At 43.2% G+C, this 22,716-nt stretch overlaps 2 protein-coding genes across 2 annotated transcripts; both read left to right on the top strand.

Annotated features, from left to right (window-relative positions):
- Positions 1-7,097: 7,097 nt before the first annotated feature.
- LOC145409498 (uncharacterized) lies at positions 7,098-11,120 on the top strand. Its single transcript, XM_080279889.1, has 3 exons — positions 7,098-7,169; positions 8,642-9,219; positions 9,581-11,120. The coding sequence occupies exons 1-3, from the start codon at positions 7,098-7,100 to the stop codon at positions 11,118-11,120; spliced, it is 2,190 nt and encodes a 729-aa protein (XP_080136015.1).
- A 28-nt stretch (positions 11,121-11,148) lies between these two features.
- On the top strand, positions 11,149-14,774 carry LOC145409497 (uncharacterized). Its single transcript, XM_080279888.1, has 2 exons — positions 11,149-12,861; positions 14,562-14,774. The coding sequence occupies exons 1-2, from the start codon at positions 11,149-11,151 to the stop codon at positions 14,772-14,774; spliced, it is 1,926 nt and encodes a 641-aa protein (XP_080136014.1).
- Positions 14,775-22,716: the final 7,942 nt, after the last annotated feature.

Below are 22,716 nucleotides of genomic sequence, written 5' to 3'. Positions count from 1 at the left end.
CTATCTACTAACCTTCCTGCCTAGCACGATAACTGCCTACCTACCTACCTACCTACCTATATACCTATGAGGTAGTCTAATTCTGTACCGTTCAACCAGCGACCTACTTTTCCAACGTTAAATACAATTTTGTCACGTAATAGTTTATCGTTATGACAGCTGACCTCATTTGTTTTTAACAGTTGTTACCTTTGACCCCTAATGTCATCCATATCCTTTTTTTTTTTTTTTTTTTTTTTTGCCCTATATCTTTTTCCTCATTTTTTAAGGCTTGGATGAAAAGTGAAGGGATATGTGGTAAAAGTCAGTGTGTAATCTGTTGATAGTTCTCTTGCTTTTATTGTGCATCCATGTCTTATTTTTTGAACCTTATTACAACAACAACAACAACAACAACTACAACTACTACTACTACTAGTACTACTACTACTACAACTACTACTGCTGCTGCTACTACTGCTATGATGATGATATGATGATGTGCCTTTTTCTGTTCGGTCTAGTAGTTTCATCCAGTCTGTGTGTGTGTGTGTGTGTGTGTGTGTGTGTGTGTGTGTGTGTGTGTGTGTGTGTGCATTGCACTGAACTGTGATTTACCTGTTAACAACGAACTATGTATTGTTAATACATTATCAGGGTAAGAGTTTATTCTTCGCCGAGTCCATACCACCCAAGGGTATACTGACTTCCTGCCCCAACATCACCACCTCCTTAACCGAGTATACTGTCTCTTCCTGCCCCACCACCACCACCTTAACTGAGTATATTGCCCATCCTTGCCCCCCCCACACACCACCACCTTAACCGAGTGTATTGCCCGTCCCTGTCCCCCCCCCCACCTTAACTCGCCCCATCCCGGCAGATTTTTCACCAATGACCTCCCACAATCCCGGCAGATTTTCGAAATTTTATTTTTTGGCTCAAACCTCCGCTTTTTATGAGAAACATCGAAAATTCAGAGAGAAATTGCTCACCTGAGCTTAGAAATGTCGGTACAGGTGACACTACCCTCATCTGGCACCGTTTTCTATCGAGCCCGGCTCCAGAGAAGACGTTTTTTGTGGGAGGGGTAACGATTCCAAATCACTCAGAATAGGTAAATATTTATTTGTTTGGTACGAATTTATAAGTAGTGTAAAAGTATATTGGTTTTCACACAGTACTATAGGCAATATAAGCGTTGTTTCACTCACCAAACACATCAACATACCACACCTTTTCTGGCGACGTTACCTGCTCATCATTTCTGATCATTTCTTCCTCTAATGCCACATAAACTTTGTCCTCCACATTGCAATCGATTGGGGAATCACTCTCGCCTTGAATTTCGTATCATGGAGCGACAGGTCTTTACTAGCCAGGTCATTGGTAACAGGTGGGTTGCCGAGGCAATGGCGTGCGGGGGGGAGGGGTAGGTCATGCAGGGTAAGGCATTGTCCCCACCTGGCCTCGGGTAGAGGAAGGTGTTCTGTGTATATGTACCAAAAATCATGTGCAAAATTTGAAGAATGTACAAATGATGGACCTTGCAATTGCAGCGCATTTATAAACATCAACGGGAGTCACAGTGACAAAACGTTCAGGCGCATATGTACATCAACGCGACGCAGCGGGTTAACTGAGTATATTGCCCGTCCCTGCCCCCCACCACCATCACCACCACCTTAACCTATAATGACCATCCCTGCCCCACCACCACTACCACCACCACCACCTTAACAGAGTAGTCCAAACCTGCTTCACCACCACCACCACCACCGTGATCGAGTATACTGCCTGTTCCTGCTCACCTCCCCCACCACCACTACCATCACCGAGTATAATGCCCATTCCTCCTCCCCCCCCACCACTACTACCTTAACCATCCATCCCTGCCCCTTCACCACCACCAACACAACCACCACCACCACCTTAACCGAGTATACTGCCCATCCCTGCTGCACCACCACCACCACCTAACCGAGTATACTGCCCATCCCTGATCCACCACCACCACCACCATCACCATCACCTTAACAGAGAATACTGCCCATCCCTGATCCACCACCACCACCACCTTTACCGAGTATGCTGCCCATCCCTGATCCACCACCACCACCACCACCACCACCTTAACCGAGTATACTGCCCATCCCTGATCCACCACCACCACCACCACCTTAACCGAGTATACTGCCCAACCCTGATCCACCACCACCACCACCACCACCTTAACCGAGTATACTGCCCATCCCTGATCCACCACCATCACTACCACCACCACCGTAACTGAGTATACTGCCCATCCCTGATCCACCACCACCACCACCACCTTAACCGAGTATACTGCACATCACTGATCCACCACCACCACTGTCACCACCACCATCTTAACCCCTTAATCGCAGGGCGTCACTTTCGTGACTCTCAGCCACAATGGATCATACCGCGGGGCGTCACTTTTGTGATTCTGTTATTTTGAATTATCCCGGGCTCTCAAGTGGTGGCTTGTATCATCTATCAGTACTGTCAATGTCCAACACTAGTCAGCACTCCAAATCTCATCTGTACTCCCATCCATTGTTGACATTTTAGCAATTTTACCCCCTTCGTGACTCCACTCCCTACCTGCCCTCCATTACCCTGTCCTCTCACCTCCCACGCCGCGCTGCGCTAAGCAAATTTCCCCCGGATTTTTCCACAGATTTCATCCATTGAAATAAGCCCTATGCCCTATATTTATACAAAATAATATAAACCAAAAAAAAATAAGGTAAGTGATAGTGTTATACACCAGGAATTGGCTAATTATCACCTGACAACACCTCACATGCATTCATTCACTACATTACCACGGTAATTTCCCCTTTGAATTATGCCTTGTAATCGATGTCTGTAATAAAAATATATATCAGAAAGGAAAGGAGAAGCCTAAGTGACATTTACATTCACCTGGAACTACCTATTTCTTTATGTATTGCTGAGATTTTCTACCTATAAAAAATTAGCATGTAAGTTAGCAGCAGTCAGCCTCAGTGTTATTGTCAACCCTTGCCTTCTCAGATAAGCCGCGGCATTTAATTCCTTGTCCTCCGCTGTGGTCAAACCATGTCGCACTCGCGCCTCGCCATTTCTGCCTCTTCTGCGCCCATTGCAAAGGGCCCCGTGACCTCTACCCCCAAGAAAAGTAGTGAGGGAAGCAGGAAAGGACTTAGTGACTATGCAGTGGCACATGAACTAGCAGAATTGTCCATGGTGATGATGGATAGTGATTCTGATGATTCGGGTGAATCGTGTGATGAGCCGGGTGAGGTAATCATGCCAGAAAGTGCTAGTACGAGTGCTTCAGTGTTGGAAGTAGTCCCTAGCTCCAAGGGAATGGAGCCGTTAGTGAAGCAAGGCAAGGAATTTGGGAAGGGAGTGAAAAGGAGGCGTGTTAGCCCCAGAACAATGCCCCCGCGTGACCCATCCCGCCATGAGTCCCGAGTTGATTCACCTCCCCGTTCCCCAAGCCCCACTTCACTCATTTCTTCCTCATCGTCGGCTGAGTTATCTCCGGAGTCTTCGTCGTCGGAGTCACCACCAGCATCAACAGTGAAGGCAGGCCATAGAGGAAGAGGTAAATCAAGGACTTGTAAAAGTAGAGTTGGTAGTAGGGTAAGGGCTGCTAGTGCTGTACGGCAACCCAGGGTCAGTGTGAGTGACCTTAAACCTGATAAATCTGCCTCACAGCCACCCACCACCACCACCCACCCTACACCGCCACGACAGGGAATCCTGGACGCCTTCGCGTGGACGGAAGGGTCAGATTTTGTGCCTGAACATTTAGTGTTTGATGAGAGCTCCTCAGGAGTTCAGCCTGACTTCACTATTGACGATAATGCTGAGTGTGTGGACTACCTTTTGGCCTTCCTAGATGACGAAGTCATGCAGCACATATGTGATGAGACCAACAGGTATGAATCACAACGTGCTGCAAGTGGTACAGGTGCAGCCAAGATGCAACAGTGGTCCATGCTGGGAGTGCAGGAGCTGTATGTGTTCTTTGCCCTCATTCTTCTCATGCCACACTCCAAGAAGCATGAGTTGGAAGAATACTGGTCCATGGACCCCTTACTACCCTCACCCACCTTCAATAAGTACATGGCCAGAGATCGCTTCCGGAACATCATGGGAAACCTGCACTTTGCCAACAACGATGTACCTTCCCAAACCGACCCACTCTGGAAGATCCGGGAGATTCTGAGCAGAATGAAGGATAAGTTTATGTCATTCTTCCACCCCTTTCAGAAGATTGTCATTGACGAATCCTTGGTTTTGTTCACAGGACGTCTTCGGTTTGTTAAGTACATTCCAAGCAAACGCCATTGCTTTGGAATTAAGTTCTTTGTACTGCGCGACTGTAAGACGGGGTACATCCTTGACTTCGTCATTTATTCAGCCAGCACTGTCGATCTGGATAAAACACCCCCCCTTGGCTTCTCAGGCTGTGTAGTGAAAGTGCTCCTTGAAAAGTATTTTGGTGGGAATCATGTGCTGTATACAGACAACTATTATACAGCACCGAAACTTGCCAAATACCTTTCTGAGCATGGCATTGGCTCCTGCGGCACTGTCAAAAGTAATCGTGCCCACTTCCCTAAATTCACAGAGGCAGGAACCTCGCAGTGAGGAGACATGCACCTACACAAGTCTGAGAAGATGCTGGCAATACGGTGGCATGACAAGAGGGTCGTGCACATGCTCACCACCGTACATAAGGGGAAGATGAGAGACAGTGGGAAGGTCGAACGTAGGACAGGCGAACCTGTGATGAAACCTGATGCTGTGTTGGACTACAGTATCAACATGTGGCTGGTGGACAAGTCCGACATGATGATTGGTGAGATCGACTGCCTCAGGAAGAATACTAGGTGGTACAGGAAAGTTTTTCTGCATCTCATAGATATGACGATGCTGAACGCCTTCATCCTGTACAAGATGAAGGTCAAGCCACCCAAGTCCTTCTCCCTGAGGTTGTTCGCCAGGACTTGTGTCCAGCAGCTGCTGGAAAGATATGGTAGGGTGACAGCAGCAACTCCAAGGCGCCATCCAGTAACACTTCCCGACCGACTTGAGCAGAGGGAGTATATGGATCGGCACAGACTGGAGCTAATGCCTGCCACAGAGAAAAGGAAGGCTGCGATTCGCAGGTGTCAGGTGTGTGCACATACCACCCGTCGCACATCTGAGCACAAACGCACCTCTTGGCAGTGCGCTGAATGCCAGGTTCCCCTCTGTGTTACCTGCTTCTTTGATTACCACAGCTAGAAGCAGTTCTAACAGTGCAAGTGTGAAAGGAGAATAATGTGGAAATAATGTGGAAATAATGTGTAAATTATGTGTAAATAGCAAGTGAAAGCAATGGATGTTCAGTACATATGATTGAACAGTGTATTATAGTTTTATCTTACTGAAAGTGACAGTGAATAACATAGTGTAAGTAAAATAGAAGGGTAAATATTGAAAATAGAATATAAAATGTAAATAGTAATGTAAGTAATTAGTAATAAGAGAATATGAGTACAAATATTTTATGTTATAACAGTGAAACTGAATCCGTGGCTCTCTACGTATTTTACTGAATGCAAAATTGAATGACTTCAGTGACAATAAACTAATACTACTGAAGGAAATTTATGGAGAAAGACTCCAGATATATATAAGTGTGATATAGTAATAGAAATATAAAGTGTGAGGGGGTTTTATGAATAATAAATGACAGAGTACCATGAGCGAACTAGCGCAAGTGTGACGGTCAGACGCGCTCGTAATTTCCATTGCTTTCACAGTGGTTTTTTTTTTTGGAGTATGGATCCCAAACAACTTGATAATGATAGAGTAGTGCTTATAGTGTTAATATCTGGCTGTGGTAATCAAATTACGGGTTGTCGGGAAGTGTAAAGTGGAGACTTCGTTACCCAACTTCAGAGGTCTCCAAAAGTCCTACGGTAACTGACGAAGGCTCAACAAACATTCCAGGAGAAAGTTGAAGGTATGTGCCATAAGCATATTTAATCTTAATATTCTAGGACTAATAACTGATTTTTGGCAAATATTTTTTGAGAGTCTGTCGGAGCCCGAATAACCCCGCAGGACACGCAAAACATTAGTAAACATGCCCGCGGTGTAGGGGTTAAATGAGTATATTGCCCCCTCCCTTCCTCCCTCACCACCACCATCACCACCACCACCTCCTCCCTACTCGAGTATGCTGCCCCCTCCTTCCCCCCGACCACCACCCATGAAGTCTGCCAGATAGCATTCTTTTCCCTCCTCTGTGAGTAATGCCAATCAAGACTGAAAATAAACTGATTATCTGAGCCAGACTGGACGTAAAGGCTCTGAATTGACCCGCTTGGAGCTGAACTTGACTGAAAATCTACCTGAATTGTCATAAGCCCGGGTGGATGTGAAAAATTTAGATTTGTGATTGTCCTGAAGGGCCTCACTGGATTGTTTTGTATAAGAATCAAAACCTTCTGTCTAGGGATATTTATATTGAGTATTCTTTTTTTTTCTGGATACCCCTAAACGATTTTTTGTTGAGTGAGACTTTAGGTGCATCCACACATGCCCTCGAACATTATTGTGTTGTTAACTTGTTGTCAGGAAATTTTGCTGGCAAGAAGTTAACAACACAATCACGAACAAGCTGTTAACATGTTAACAACAGCAGTGTCCAGGACAGGTTGGTAACACTAGCTGCAAACGTGTTGGCAGCAGTGGTGTTGACAAGGCTTCGTGCTAGCAAACACGTTCCTGGTTCAGCAGACACACAAACGACTCAGTGGGGAGTAAAGGATGGAGAGGTGACAGTGGAATGGACGTGGGACCAAACGATACTCCTCATCGACCTTGCCAGACACAGCTCGTATTATGGGATGCAACGTCCAGTGATACTATAAAAACAATATAAAGAAGGCAGATGCGTGGGGGACAACATCAGCAGCAATGGGAGTGGAGCGAGCCGAGGTGGAAAGAAAAATGAAGGCCTTGATGGCCCATATGTGCAGGGAGGTCAAGAAGATGAAGGAATGGAAATCAGGTGATGGAGCTGAGGACGTATACAAGACGTCATGGTTTGCATTCGACAGCTTGTCCTTGTCAAGAAGGGCAAGCCACATGATACATATGAGGCTGGGTTTCATGTATGTTTTGATACACACACACACACACACACACACACACACACACACACACACACACACACACACATATATATATATATGTACTTTATATATAAATATATACTCTATATATATATATATATATATATATATATATACATTATATATATATATATATATATATATATATATATATATATATATATATATATATATATATATTATATTATATTATATTATATATATATATATATATATATATATATATATATATATATATATATATATATATATATATATATATATATATATATATATATATATATATATATATATGTATTGTTACGTGTGGCAGATATACATTGCTTATATCCATATGTAATATTCAGAATCTTTAATATTCATTCTTTAGTACCATGTTTAGCATTCTGTGAAGAGTTTATAAACATCAGATCGTAGGAAACAGTCTGGCCCAGCTGTGTGTCGATAGTTTAAGAGCTGTTTCGAACCAGCTTCCTGTATTTGCTCACGGTTTCAACCTTGAGTTTCTGTTCTGCCCTCCAGCTTCATTGAGTTGCGTTTCTTGCTTCTCTGAGTTACCCTTCTTGCTTTCCCGAGTTAATATAAGCCGGGCTGGGACTTCCTGAGTTAGTTAACGGCTTGAGCTAGACCGGTGTGTTGGACTGCTATGTTCTGGGGATATTATTATAATATAGTAGTTTATTTGCCATACGTATGTTAGTTTATTGTCAGCACATGATAGATTTAATAGGTTCTTTTGATATTGCTATTATTTATAAGAATTATTGATTTAGAATCACTTATTGCCCTAGCTAATGTCATATTATATTAGTGTTAAGTCTTTATTTTTATGCCAGGTCTGTATTGCAAGTCCCCAGAGGTTTTATAACCCAAGGGCTGGTTTATGTGCTGGCTTATCTTTATTGTTGACATTCGGAACCTTAGGATAACTTCTGCAAGAGCTAGTTTGGCAATCCTGTTTGAACCTGTTTGTTTTTGTTCTTGTAGCTTTAAGTTAGTGTTTAAGTAAATTAATTTAAGTGTTTTTAATTGCCTATTTCATTCCTCCTTTTGGTCATTGGTATGTTTTACACTTTATCACCATTTTCCCCCATTTAAGCTTACGACTTGGTGTGGCTAACCGCCACTTGGTATTCTAAAATTTCCGTTGCGCACTTTACAGGCTATCAGATAGTCCTTTAGCCCCTCCGTGTCGTAACAAAGTGGCGACCTCGCCAGGATTGTCAATACTAGGTTTTGTAGGGTTTAAGAAAGATTGTGTAAGCTGTCATAGTCCCTGAGAGCTGTACATTTACTTGCTGGTGTACCGAGCTTAAGCAGTCGTGGAAACGGATGCCCATGCACGTGTAAATTTGTCACCTGTGGTTGAGGGTGTTGTAGAGTCAGAGCCTGAATCCCCTCATCCTAGATCAGAAGATCGGGGTTCCCCTGTCTCTAATCGATTTTTGCAGGATATCAGGTTGGTGCAGGCTAAATGGGAACACGAGGTTCAGATGGAGCAAATGAAGCTAGAGATAGAGCAGGCAAAGATGGAGCGAGCTAGAGAGCAAGCAAAGTTAGAACAGGCAATGTTAGAGCAACAGGCAAAGATAGAACAGACGAAGTTAGAGCAGCAGGCAAAGATAGAACAGATGAAGTTAGAACAAATGAAACTTGAGCATGAATATTGTATGAGATCCTCCGAAGGCCAGATAAATTCTTCCCATTCCTTCTCAGGTTTCAGTACTACTGATGCCACTAAATTGGTACCTCCTTTTGACGAGAACCTTGTTTTGGAGTTCTTCTCACGTTTTGAAAAAATTGCTACTGGAAATAAGTGGCCTAAAGACCGATGGCCTACCCTAGTTCATACTGTGCTTAAAGGCAAGGCCATCAGAGTGTTTGACAGATTAAGTTTTCAAGAATGCTCAGATTATGAAGTTTTGAAGAGCTCAGTTTTACGTGCTTATGAATTAAGACCTGAGGCATACCGTCAGCGGTTTAGGAATGCTAAGAAACTCCCCCAGGAGTCTTACTTGGAGTTTGCTAGGCATGTGACTGACACTTTCCAAATGTGGATTAGAAGTGCAAATGTGGCAGATTGCAATAACCCAAGCTGTACTAGGTTAAGGGATATTGTAATCCTTGAGAATTTCATGGATAAATTAGACAGTGAATTAAGGATTCATTTATCAGACAAGCAAATTAATACAGTGTCTGAAGCAGCTGTCATTATTGATGATTGTCTTGCATAGATATGGGAATAAACCTAAGGAATTCTCTAGGAATTTCTCCTCTAAGAAGTATACCCCACAGCAGAGTAACCAACACTCGGGTAAGCCAGACCTAGCTGTTAATTCCAAACCTAATCCCTCTTCTGTGCCCTCTAATATCTCCTCTGCTTCTTTCAGGCGCCCTTATCACTTTTGTACTTTTTGCAAGCGTCTAGGTCACAGTGTTGAAAAGTGTTTCAAGAAGAATGTTCCGTCTAAGCCAGTCAACCTTGTTCGAGGTGGACCAGTGGTGACTCCAGTTTGCCCTTCAGGCCAAAAGGTGGCTGGAGAGTCTTCTGTTTCTTCCCCCTCTCAGCCTGTTGTTTCAGTGATTGGGGATATGGAGCCCACTGTCGAATTGCAGGCGGGAGGTGGTATGCCCTCACCCGTTCCTGATGCCACTTCAATTTCTGGAGACATTGTCCAGGCGGCAGTTAGCAGTTCTGCCCCTGCTTCTTCTTTTGCTCCATATTTGTTTTCTGGCATGGTATTGTTGAACGGAGCAGAATTTCCTGTGAAGATTCTGCGTGACACTGGAGCTTCACTTTCGTTGTGGGTAAGCCCTGAAACTAAAGTCCCAACTAAAGAGTTTGTGATGATTCAAGGAGTTACTGGCGCGAAGGTAATCCCTGTGGTCACTGGTGACTTGAAATGTAACCTGTTTGAGGGACAAGCGCGCCTTGGACTAGTTGACTCTCTTCCTCTTGAAGGTGTTGACCTGCTACTGGGAAATGACTTGGCAGGTGAGAACAAGTGTATTGCCCCTGTACTGTCTGAGATACCTGTGCCTGATGATCCCCCACAGGTTAATAAAGATGATGTAGATGTATTTCCAGCATGCGCTGTGACCAGATCTATGGCACGGACAGAGCAGAGCAGAGACATGTCACTTAGTGAAGGGGAGTCTGGTGATCCTTCGGCCATAGTGGAAACTAGCCCAGAGACGGCGCCCAAAGACACCAATGAGAAAAACTCCAACGATTCCTATTCCTTGGAAGATACGTTCATGAATTTACCAGATGATACTTCTGTTCCTGTCGAGGAGGTGAGTGTTGAGAGATTGAAGGAGATGCAGGCAGGTGATCCAGAGATCCAGAAGCTGAGGTTAGTTGCAGAGGAGGATTGCGATGTTGAAAAAGGTGGTTGCTTTTATGTGAAGGATGGAGTATTGTGGAGGCGATGGCGTCCCCCGTATGTTGATGTTGATGACGGAATGTGGGATTGTCATCAGATTGTTGTGCCCAGTGCTTGTAGGAAGGAGCTATTGGAGTTGGCTCACTGTACTCAGTTTTCAGGCCATATGGGTGTTAGGAAGACACTAGAGCGGCTGCGTGCAGAGTTCTACTGGCCGCATATGGCAGCAGATGTGGCCCAGTTTGTGCGATGCTGCCATACTTGCCAAATGGTGGGGAAGCCTAATCAACCCATAGCTAAGTCGCCTCTCATTCCCATTCCTGCCTTTGACCCTCCATTTACTCGTATTATAGTTGATATGGTGGGACCCCTGCCTCCTACATCCTCTGGTAATAAGTACCTACTAACTATAATTGACTCTTCCACTAGATACCCTGAGGCTATCCCTGTTCGTTCCCCGAAGGCTAGAACAGTTGTTCGGGCATTGCTTGATTACTTCACTAAGTTTGGGTTGCCAAGGGAGATTCAGTCTGATAGGGTCTAATTTTCTTTCAAATGCCTTCCAGCAGTCCATGGCCCAACTTGGTATTGTGCATGAGAAGAGCAGTGCATACCATCCTGAGAGCCAGGGTGCCCTAGAGAGATCCCACCAGACCCTTAAGACGATGCTTCGGAAGTATTGCATGGAACACTCAAAGGACTGGGATAGAGGAGTGCCATTCCTCCTGTCTGCCACCCGTGAGGTTCCTCAAGAGAGTTTGGGTTTCTCCCCAAATGAGCCAGTATTTGCCCACAAGGTAAGAGGCCCATTGTCCATCATTAAAGAGGCTTGGTCTAGTGATTCCACCATGAGCCATAATGTACTTGAGTTTGTTAGTGACTTCAAGAACAGGATCTCTAAATGCTTACAAGTGGCTAGAGAGAACTTGAAACAGGCCCAAACCAGTATGAAGAGGTGGTATGACAAGAAAGCTCGTTTACGAGAATTTAAGGTTGGTGATGAAGTGTTAGTGCTATTGCCTCTTCAAGGACAGCCTCTTGCTGCTAAGTTTTGTGGCCCTTATCCAGTGGTGCGTAAAGTGGGTAGTACTGATTACTTAGTGCAGACACCAGACAGACGTAAGAAACATCAACTTTGCCATGTTAACATGCTGAAACCATATTACCGTACTCCAGATGCCCCTGTACATGTGCATCTAGTCTCACTTGAACAGATTGAAGAGGTTCCCGGCGGTTTGGTAACCCAGGAACAAAATGAGGAGGACTTTGACTTCGATACTGCAAGTGCCTGGCAAAACAATGCTGAGGCCGGCTTTTCCCTTGCTGAAAAGGTTTCACATTTGCCACACGATCAGTCACAACAATTATTAACACTTCTTTCTTCATTTAAGGATGTATTTGGTAGCTCCCCTGGACGGACTACCTGGATTGAGCATGATGTTGACGTGGGTGACACACTCCCCGTTAAGCTGCCACCTTATCGTGTCTGCCGCAAGCGCTTAGGAGTCCTCCGCCAGGAGCTGAAGTACATGCTGGACAATGGTCTTGTCTCCCCGTGTGTGAGCCCGTGGAGCTCCCCTGTGACACTGCAGCCCAAGCCTGACGGGACAGCGAGATTTTGCATCGACTGCCGCAGAGTCGATGCCCTGACTAGGACCGATACCTATCCCCTGCCTCGACTGGAAGATTGTGTTGACTGCATTGGTTCATCCCACTACATTACTAAACTGGATCTTAAGAAGGGTTTCTGGCAAGTTCCCTTGACGGAGCGAGCGAAAGAAGTTTCGTGTTTTGTGGCAGATGGTCAAACTTATTGTTGTAATGTGATGCCTTATGGGATGAAAAATGCCCCCGCTACCTTTCAAAGACTTATGAACAGAGTTGTTACTGGGCTTCCAAACTGTGTGGTGTACTTGGATGATGTAGTAGTGTTCAGTGATACTTGGGAAGATCACCTAAAACAATTAAAAATGTTACTTTCAAGGCTCTCAGAAGCTCGCCTTGTAGCTAACTTAAAGAAATGTGAATTTGTTCAGGCTCAAGTTCAGTACCTTGGCTACATGGTTGGTCACGGTCGTGTTTGTCCCCCTTCTTCAAAGGTGGAGGCAATTAAGAACTTTGCAGCACCGAAAACCAGGCGTGAGCTTCGAAGGTTCTTGGGCACTGTTGGATATTACCGACGGTTTATTAAGAACTTTTCAAGTGTTGTGGCCCCTCTGACAGATTTGTTAAAGAAAGAGAAGAAATTCTGTTGGACTGAGGATTGTAAAAGTGCTTTTAATTCTGTAAAGGGAATTTTAAGTTGTCACCCTGTGATGCTTGCTCCTAATTTTTCAAGGCCTTTCAAACTGGCCGTTGATGCCAGCAATGTAGGAGCAGGAGCTGTACTTATACAGGACGATGATCTGGGCATAGAACATCCTGTCTGTTATTTCAGTAAAAAGTTCTCTAAGGCTCGATGCAATTATTCAGTTGTTGAAAAGGAACTACTTGCCCTGATCCTTGCCCTGCAGAATTTTTCTGTTTATATTCCTGCTTTTGGGCCGGCAGTCACTGTTTACACCGATCATCACCCCTTAAAGTTTCTAAACCAGTTAAAATGTAAAAATCAGAAGCTAACACGCTGGAGCCTCTTTCTGCAAGAGTATAACTTGAACATAGAGCATATCAAGGGGGTTGATAACGTGATTGCCGATTGCCTGTCGCGCTCTTGAGAACGAATTTTCCATCAGGAAAATTCTTTCTTAGGTGTGGGCGTGTTACGTGTGGCAGATATACATTGCTTATATTCATATGTAATATTCAGAATCTTTAATATTCATTCTTCAGTACCATGTTTAGCATTCTGTGAAGAGAGTTTATAAACATCAGATCGTAGGAAACAGTCTGGCCCAGCTGTGTGTCGATAGTTTAAGAGCTGTTTCGAACCAGCTTCCTGTATTTGCTCACGGTTTCAACCTTGAGTTTCTGTTCTGCCCTCCAGCTTCATTGAGTTGCGTTTCTTGCTTCTCTGAGTTACCGTTCTTGCTTTCCCGAGTTAATATAAGCCGGGCTGGGACTTCCTGAGTTAGTTAACGGCTTGAGCTAGACCGGTGTGTTGGACTGCTCTGTTCTGGGGATATTATTATAATATAGTAGTTTATCTGACATACGTATGTTAGTTTATTGTCAGCACATGATAGATTTAATAGGTTCTTTTGATATTGCTATTATTTAAGAATTATTGATTTAGAATCACTTATTGCCCTAGCTAATGTCATATTATATTAGTGTTAAGTCTTTATTTTTATGCCAGGTCTGTATTGCAAGTCCCCAGAGGTTTTATAACCCAAGGGCTAGTTTGTGCTGGCTTATCTTTATTGTTGACATTCGGAACCTTAGGATAACTTCTGCAAGAGCTAGTTTGGCAATCCTGTTTGAACCTGTTTGTTTTTGTTCTTGTAGCTTTAAGTTAGTGTTTAAGTAAATTAATTTAAGTATTTTTAATTGCCTATTTCATTCCTCCTTTTGGTCATTGGTATGTTTTACACTTTATCACCATTTTCCCCCATTTAAGCTTACGACTTGGTGTGGCTAACCGCCACTTGGTATTCTAAAATTTCCGTTGCGCACTTTACAGGCTATCAGATAGTCCTTTAGCCCCTCCGTGTCGTAACAATATATATATACAGTATATGATTGTCACCAAAAAATGCCAGCAACTGATGTCCCTTTGTTAAATACCACAATACGTAGTATGTATCATCGACTGATGTGATGCAGGACTTCACTGGTAAACATTGTTCATTGACATAGGCGTTACATGATACTGTGTACCATTGTCAAAGGTGGTGTCTCTTTGCTTCATCCATATGTAGGTCTTTGCTCCCTAATATCCCAAATGTTAATCCAAATTATTTTTATATAGTTCTTAATAGCCACAGATCTTTCATAAATTCAATACTCATATGTCATGTAATGTAGCATATGTGCTCATTACTTCCAGAGCATGGGTTATCAGCCACCTACATATAACTATGCTGACACGTGTGTAGAGGGCCAGGGTATGACATCTGGTAACCAGACTGGCGACGTTCATGAACCACAGGTGTCACCCAATGATGTGACTGACTCTACTCCTGCCGCATCTGGCGATGGTACATTCCACAAGAGGAAACCCAATAATGAGATTATGGTACAGGAGCATACAGTGTTATGAAAACCTTTCAAAACAGATGTAATGATAGGGAAGAGCACCAGGCATTTGCAGATTTCACTTCATTCATGTTACGGGGACTAAAAACAGAACATGCATGGTTCACAGTTCAACATAAGATACATAGCATACGTAATTATGCTGAGCAGGGTCACTATGAATACTCTCCCGAACACCATCGCCACTATTTAAGCACATCTTCCCCATGTACATCAATTGCTGCAGTTGATGGATCTATATGGCCATAATATTTGTGAGTCCAACCACAACTGTATTACTACTGACCTATAGTATTACTGGGGGCTGCACCATCCTGTGTCTGTATTAACAACCACTATAAAGGGTAGTAGTATGATGTATTTTGATATTCCCCACATGGTTCCGGAGACATGGTAATGTCTTCAGGCTCATTAACCCTTTGTGGGCAAATGGGGTCCCTGCGGACCCCAGCATGTTTTTAAAATGTTGCCATTAAGCCATTTTTTACTCTCACAGCCTTGCTTCTCATGACTTTTATTGTAGATGATTATTTAATATCCTCATATAATTTGAGCAAAAAATCTCGCACGATTAAGGAGTGACATTACAATAAATGTCAGTGGGGTCTGCCAGGACCCCACCTGGCCTTTCGAGTAACTAATTTTTTAAATATATTTTCTTCAGATACTTCAGATTATAAACATTTGGACACTGTCAATACCAGTAGCAAAGTTTTATGCCTCAATGGCGTTAGCAGAAGGTGACCAAGAAGAAGAAAATTGTTCAGATGGTGATTTATCTGTCTCTGATGCTGATGATTATGAAGTGCTTGAACGATCGGACGGTGAAATTAGTGTGAGTAGTATTGAGTCTCCTGTGAGTGCTGATGATAATTCTGAAAATGCAAGTGGTGGTGGTAATACAGAAGATGCTAATCAAAAGGATAAAACAAGAAATTGTTTACCAAATTTGAACATTATAGGGACGGTTTTATTTTATGATCATGCTAATTTACTTTACTCATGAACTTATTATTTTGAGAACCTGTTCCAAGAATACTGACCATCAGACATTCAAATAAGTATAGAATCAGTACTTCCACACACAAACATTAATAAAATTGTGATAAAATGAAAAAAAAAATGTTAAAAAGATAATTTAAAAAAAAAAGGGACACTTGGTGGGTTGGTTCCACGATGTCGTGTCCTGGGCAACATATGCACAACGTCTAGTAGATATAAATTTATGGATATGGCAGAAATACACCATTAAGGTTTGGGGTCCGTCGGGACCCCATTGGCCTTCCATGTAACTTGGTAACTCCTGGCCCACAAAGGGTTAGTACCAAGCAATCTGCTGTTATCACATTTGTTGGCATGTTTTTCATCATGTGTAATGTGGATGGACCTTAGGCCTGAGTATCTGGGAAACCATTCATACCACACTACATTAGGCCTACCTTAACATACTGGCTGAGTTCATAGACGAGTGCACTGCACACTTCGGGCACTATCTCACTGATGGAGTGCTTCGACATGTTGAACAGATACCCGAGACTTATATAGGAATCTCCTGTCCCCTGATATCATAATGTCACACCCAGACGGTCTGTAACAAATATAGTCTTCCTCCTGGTCGAGACCAATTTACAGATGTGTGGTCCAACCTTCTGTATCAGGAACTCAAAATCTGACCCTGACATCCTCAGGAAGTTGTAGAACGTTCCGGTGGTCCGTTGCTGGTCTGCACAGAAACCGATGTCATCGCATCTAATAGTATGTATGATACTCTCCTCTTCTGTACGGTTTCTCTGTTGCAGTGACGGACGCATCCAGAATCTTTGATGATGCTGTGTCTTGTGTCCACTGTCACATAATATTGCCACCACTGCAGCTGCCAGTATGGCGTCCTCACTGGCCGATTTTCTTCTGGACAATAACCTGCCATGTGTGGATGCATTCTTTGCTTCACCTCTGTTACCAACATGTTGTCAACTTCATCCTAACTTGTTAGCGAACAGCAGTCCAAAATATGTTGCCATCCTGTATTTGAACATGCTGCCAACAGTGTTGCCCGCAAATTGTCAAGGGGATGTGTGGACATACCTTTTCTCTAATTAGTATTGGCTCCATTCATCCTTCCATTAATACAGGGTTTTCGTAAATTGAAATAAATCACCTGGAGGTAACAAGAGCTACATTAAAATTACGCCATCGGAATCAAGGGGTTCATAAAGACTGGAGAGAAAGAAAGAAAAAGAAAGAAAAGAAAAATGGAAGGAAGGACAGAAAGAAGAAACGAACGAATGAATGGGGATGGTGAAGTGAAGGAGAATAAAGGAAGCTCGGGAGAATATTATGTTTTTGTGCATGCATGAAGTCCAGGGTCGTCTGTAAATTATACTTCTCTAGAACCTCATCTAGCGATACCTTATGGCCTGATTTGCCTCAGGGATGACTCGGGATGCTGGTGTTGGATTGAATGTGGAGGTGGAAATGAATATATGATGCTGGGTGGATATTGGCAATGCTGACTGAGCCGTGAGAAATTGCCCTGTGGAGTGCAAGAGGAACGTTATATATGGACCACCTTATATACGATAGAGGAATTATCATCTCGCTGCGTCCCGACGTTGCATGGATATGTCACCATGTTTTGTCATGGTGACACCTGACGACATATCCATATGTTATGCAATTGTGAGGTCCGTCATTTGCACATTTTTCAGTTTCACAGGTGATTTTGGTAGGCATATGTGGGAGACCTTCCTCTACCCAGTGCCAGGCAGGGATAATGCCTGGCCCCACCCTCCCCCCCTCCCTCCTCACATGCCATTTTCTCGGCAACTCACCTGTTAGCAGTGACCCGGCCAAAAAAGACATGACACACCACGGTCTCTCCAATGATGAAATTCAAGGCGAAAGTGATTCCTGAGGTGGAGGACAAAGGAAGAAATAAGCCAGAGGAAGAAGCAAACAGAAGTGATGAGGCAGTAACGTCGTGAAAGAAGGTACCATATGTTGATGTTTTTTGTGAGTGAACAACGCTTATATCGCCTATATTATTGTTTAACCAGCGCCGTCCCGGAGACATGAACTAACGTCCGCACATGATGTGCATTCATGTCCCGGCGACGTGAATTAACGCGGCAACATTGCAAGGTCCCTAATTTGCACAATTTTCTATTTTCGTGAGCCATTTCGCGAGTGATTTTTGGTAAGTATACTCAGGACACCTTCCTCTATTCCTCTACAAGATGCCAAGCAGGGACAATGCCTTACACCACATAACCTCTCCCCCCCCTGCACGCCATTGTCTCAGCAATTCACCTGTTACCAGTGACCTGGCCAATAAAGACATTCAGGGCCAGAGTGATTCACCAATCGATGACAATGTGGAGGACAAAGTTTACATAGCATTAGAGGAAGAAACAGTCAGAAATGATGATCAGGTAATGTGGGAAAAAAAGGTCATGAATGGTGATGAGTTAGTGAGTGAAACAATGCTTATAATGCCTATATTACTGTTTGAAAACCAATATACTCTTGTACTACATATAAATTCGTACCAAGTAAATAAATAAATACTGTTTATGAGTGGATAAAATAGTTACCCTTCCATAGAACTCGTTTTCTTTGGTGCCAGCCTGTTAGAAAACCCAGTCAGATAAGGAAGTACTCGTACCTAAATTGAGTATTTTAAACCTCAGGTGAGCGATTTCTCTATGAATTTTCGATGTTTCTCACCAAAAGCGGATGTTTGAGCCAAAAAATAAAAGGTCCAAAAATGTCGGGACTGGGGCGTACCACTGCCCAGAAAACGTCGGGATGGGGCGGGTTAAAAACCAATATACTCTTGTACTACATATAAATTCGTACCAAATAAATAAATATCTAACCAGTTATGAATGGTTTGAAATAGCTATCCCTGTCATAGAAAACGTTTTCTCTTGAGCCTGGCCTGAGAGAACACGGTAAAAAGGTAAAGGCACTCTTACTTCTACCATATTTCTAAACTCAACTGAGCACTTTCTCTTTGAATTTTCGATGTTTCTCATAAAAAGCGGAGGTTTTAGCCAAAAAAAAAAAAAAAACTTTTCTCAAATCTGCTGGGATTGGGGGGGGGGGGCATTGGTGAAAAATCTGTTGGGACGCAGCGGGTTAACACGATTTATCTTCCAGATTCGAGTGTGACAGACCTCCTACGACAGACGTCCCAAGACTTTACTGTAGCTAACGTGGACGGTGTGTGAAACCAGGACTGATTCCGTAACCGTCTTTGTTATACCTTGAGGTAAAGTTACTGGGAAAATGTTACATATTTTTGCTTCCTTTGAAGTTCTTCAATTAACTCATTAAGTTGCCCCCCCCCAAAAAAAAAATGCATCCTATTAGATGTAAAAAGAGAATAGCCACTTTTGCCACATCTTAAAATGAGGAGTAATTATGCGTTTTCTTTCTGTAAACCTCTAAGACAAAAAAATATACTGACCTGTCAAAACCAAAGTAGAAAACAAAGCATTAATCATTAAAAATGCAGAGAAGTCATGGTAAACAATGGCTGCGTGATGTGCGTGATGCTTGGCAGGTTAATAAGATAAACGATTGGGGTATGAGTATCAGAGTGATCATTAATGTTGGCCTCAGTACCCACATGCTCCTTGCAGGAACCTGAAGCTGCATATCATGCCGCCTGCCTGGGGGAACCTGCCAGCTTGGTAACAGTGCTAATTATAGTACCACCACCACCACCATAACCCACCCTGATGCCACAGTGCTGGGCAGGAACCCACTGTGCTGCCAAGATGGTAACTTCCAGCATGGTAATAGCGCCAAGGATTGTACGACCACCACCACTACCACCACCATCATACAGTAGCCCACCCTGCTGCCACAGTGCTCACCAGGGATCCATTGTGCTCGTGCATTCTATATGATCATGTGCACCAGAAAAGACCAGGTTATTTCCCAGATCAAACTATTATTTGCATTCACCAGACATACCCCTCGTTCAGCTCAGACACCCAGAATTACAAAAAAGCTGTCCCCCATCACGCTCCTACTTTCCTGTCATCTTCCCAACCTCACATTTTTCACACCAGGCCACACTCTCATCTTCCCCAACCTGCTCCACCAGACCCAGACACACTCCATGACACTTCCACTCTCACTACTGCCCCCCACTGCATCCCATCCCAACTCACAGTCCAACCCCACAAATACGCATCCTACCACAACCTCAGAATTTTGATATTTGTCATTATCTGACCTCACAATCATACATTCTCCCACTGCCCCTAACTTGTGTAGTTCCTCACAACCCAGATGCACAAACATACAGTCTCTCACAACATGCTTCTCCCCAGACACCTCAACCCAAACACAGTTCAACCTCACAAACAGTCCCTCATCTACAGTTCAAGAATCATGCCTGTCTGATCTCCTCTGTCGAAGCTACAGATCTTAGCTCATTCTCATCCTGCCAGTACCCGGACATTCCTTGCTCAGAATCATGTCCTAAATTATGCCCACTACAAAGCTGATGCTCAGACAGTCCCCAAATCTCTCCTCAAGACACGATAACATGTCCCTTTATCCCTACACTCACTGTCTCCACCCACCGTACCACACTTCCACCCACATCTGATCTCCCTACTTCCTTGTCTTCCTCGTTAACCTGTCCCCAAACGTCCCGGAGAACTAGACGAGCAAAAGGCACAAAAAAGTCGAGATGTGAGGAGGTTAGTGGTGCTGATGTGAGCAAAAGTCTACCCACCAAACTGAGTGTGCAAGAAGAAAGCTGGCCATCCTAAAAAGGACGGCATTGAGCGTCCTGTCCCTGGCCAAGTTCATCTTGGCGGAGATGGAGGTTGACCTTGAGATGGAGTCTGAGGTGGAATTGGAGCGCGAGGGTGACCAGTGTGTTGCTTCTTCTCCTAGTCTTCGCCACCGCCACTCCCTCTGCTTACAAACTAAAACGTAATTTCAACCCACAGCTGTTCAAGTCTAACTGTTACAGATATTTTATGAACAGAGGACACCAGTAATCTGGTGTATGGATTATTTTTTTTTTTTACTCTCTTGTTTTTCCTTCCTCAGTTCTGTTATTAAAAAAAAAAAAAAAAAACTAACCTAACCTAACTTAAACTGAAAATCTTAGCATAACAGTAGTAATTAAGAGACGGACATCATAAGAAGTAATTAACAGTAAGTACAGTTTATATTGTATTACGAAAAGCAAAATGACATAAATACTTCCCTTCTTATACAGTATTTACGTTATTGCATCAGAGTTCCAGCATTAGCATAAGGAGTAAGAGTGATTGCCTGATTTGTGTATATGGGGTTGTGATGTGGATTTGTGTGTGAGGAAGGAGTGTAGTGCCCGGAAGTGATAATGAGCTGTATCTAGTTCACTTTATATGACCAAAAGTTCGGTTTAGTGAGAGAGTGTGGCCGGGACATAGTTGTTGCCATGTAGACGTTACCAGAACATAGATAAGTTATCTAGTTGCTAAGTCATTATTTTTCCTACTGTAATTTACTAGTATTAAGTCTCTTTATAATATAAAATCTCGAGTGGATGGGAACATGTGCCTTTGGTCACATAATCCAACATATTGTACACGTTGGCAAAGTGATGCAAAGCACGATGATTTTTATTGTTTTTCGGTGTAAGAGTATAAAGAGAGAGGTGTTGGTGAGTAATTATTGTAACTAGAGAATGTCATTTTTTTCGGGTAATCGATTGTAAGGGGAAGGACATCACATTGAGTCTATCACGAGTCTGTAATAATAAAAATGTTAAATTACGTATGCCTTCATCCCCCTCCTCCCCTTTGCATCGCGCAGTTTTGGTGTGTCTGACTCGCTCACTGGCCGTGATAGGTGGCAGATGGTCGGTACTATCGTCATTTTCCCTCCCCCCCCTCCAAGGAATTCTGTAAGTAATTTGATATTAATGATGTTTGATATGTTGAGGCGCGAATAGTGATATCCCACGAGTGATAATAGTGACGAAATTAAGAAACAGACTCTGGTAGAATCAAGTGTTGTCATTCCTCAGGAAGTGTAACGGAGACGCCATTAGCCTTTGAAGAAGCATGTCCTGTGTTCCCGCTCACATCCCCTACATTTTTGAGCTGGATAGTGAGGTATTTCCCATATATTTGTACTGTACTGTATAGTATTATTATTTAGTAACTGGAATACAAGAATGCTATCTAGTTCTGTCTGAGCCTCAGATAAATGTGTGATTTTTGTAGGCCAAGTATTAGGTGCTCGGAGACTGTGAATTATTTATTATTGTGTTGAAATGACTTTGCAATTCAGTACTTATTAGGGCTATGTTGTGAGTTAATGTTCATGTAGTTACTTTGTGAGGCACAATGATATTGATGCAGTGATGATTTTCATGGTTAGAGTTACAGTTATTCATGCTTACTGTTTTGTTATAGTACTTTTTCTTCCATGTTATCCCTACAATAAGTATCATTTTGAGCAGACCTATGTGTCTGTAGTGCCATGTGTTATTCTGTTATTGCTTGAGATGCCGAGTGTTGTAACTCATGTTTCTTTATTATGAGACCTTCCTGATCATATGAAGGGATTACTTGCATTGGAGAGAATAGTTATTCATTATACATATTAACTTCTAGCGGGTCCCAGTGCGGAGGTCTAAGCACCAGTGAGTGAGTCCAAGTCCAAGTGTGGAGGTCTAAGTACCAGTGAGAGAGCCCAAATCCAGGCGTGGAGGTCGAAGTCCCAGTGCGTGAGTCAAGGTCCCAGTGCGGAAGTTAAGGTCGGGAGTGGCAGAGGACTGGACCAGTGAAAATTGTGCTCAGAGGGACGATTATGAAGAAACATATTGGACTTGGACAGAGGAGCTAAGTTCTGTGGAATTGATATTAGGACCATATAGAGATATATTTTTCGAACAATGTGCCAACTGATTTAGGTTTGATCTG

Source organism: Coenobita brevimanus, chromosome 81, assembly GCF_032717465.1.
Source record: "Coenobita brevimanus isolate Jiangsu-jjx chromosome 81, ASM3271746v2, whole genome shotgun sequence".
Classification (NCBI taxonomy): Eukaryota; Metazoa; Arthropoda; class Malacostraca; order Decapoda; family Coenobitidae; genus Coenobita; species Coenobita brevimanus.
Note: the sequence above shows the minus strand (reverse complement) of the source record. Positions and strands in the feature narration are given on the sequence as shown.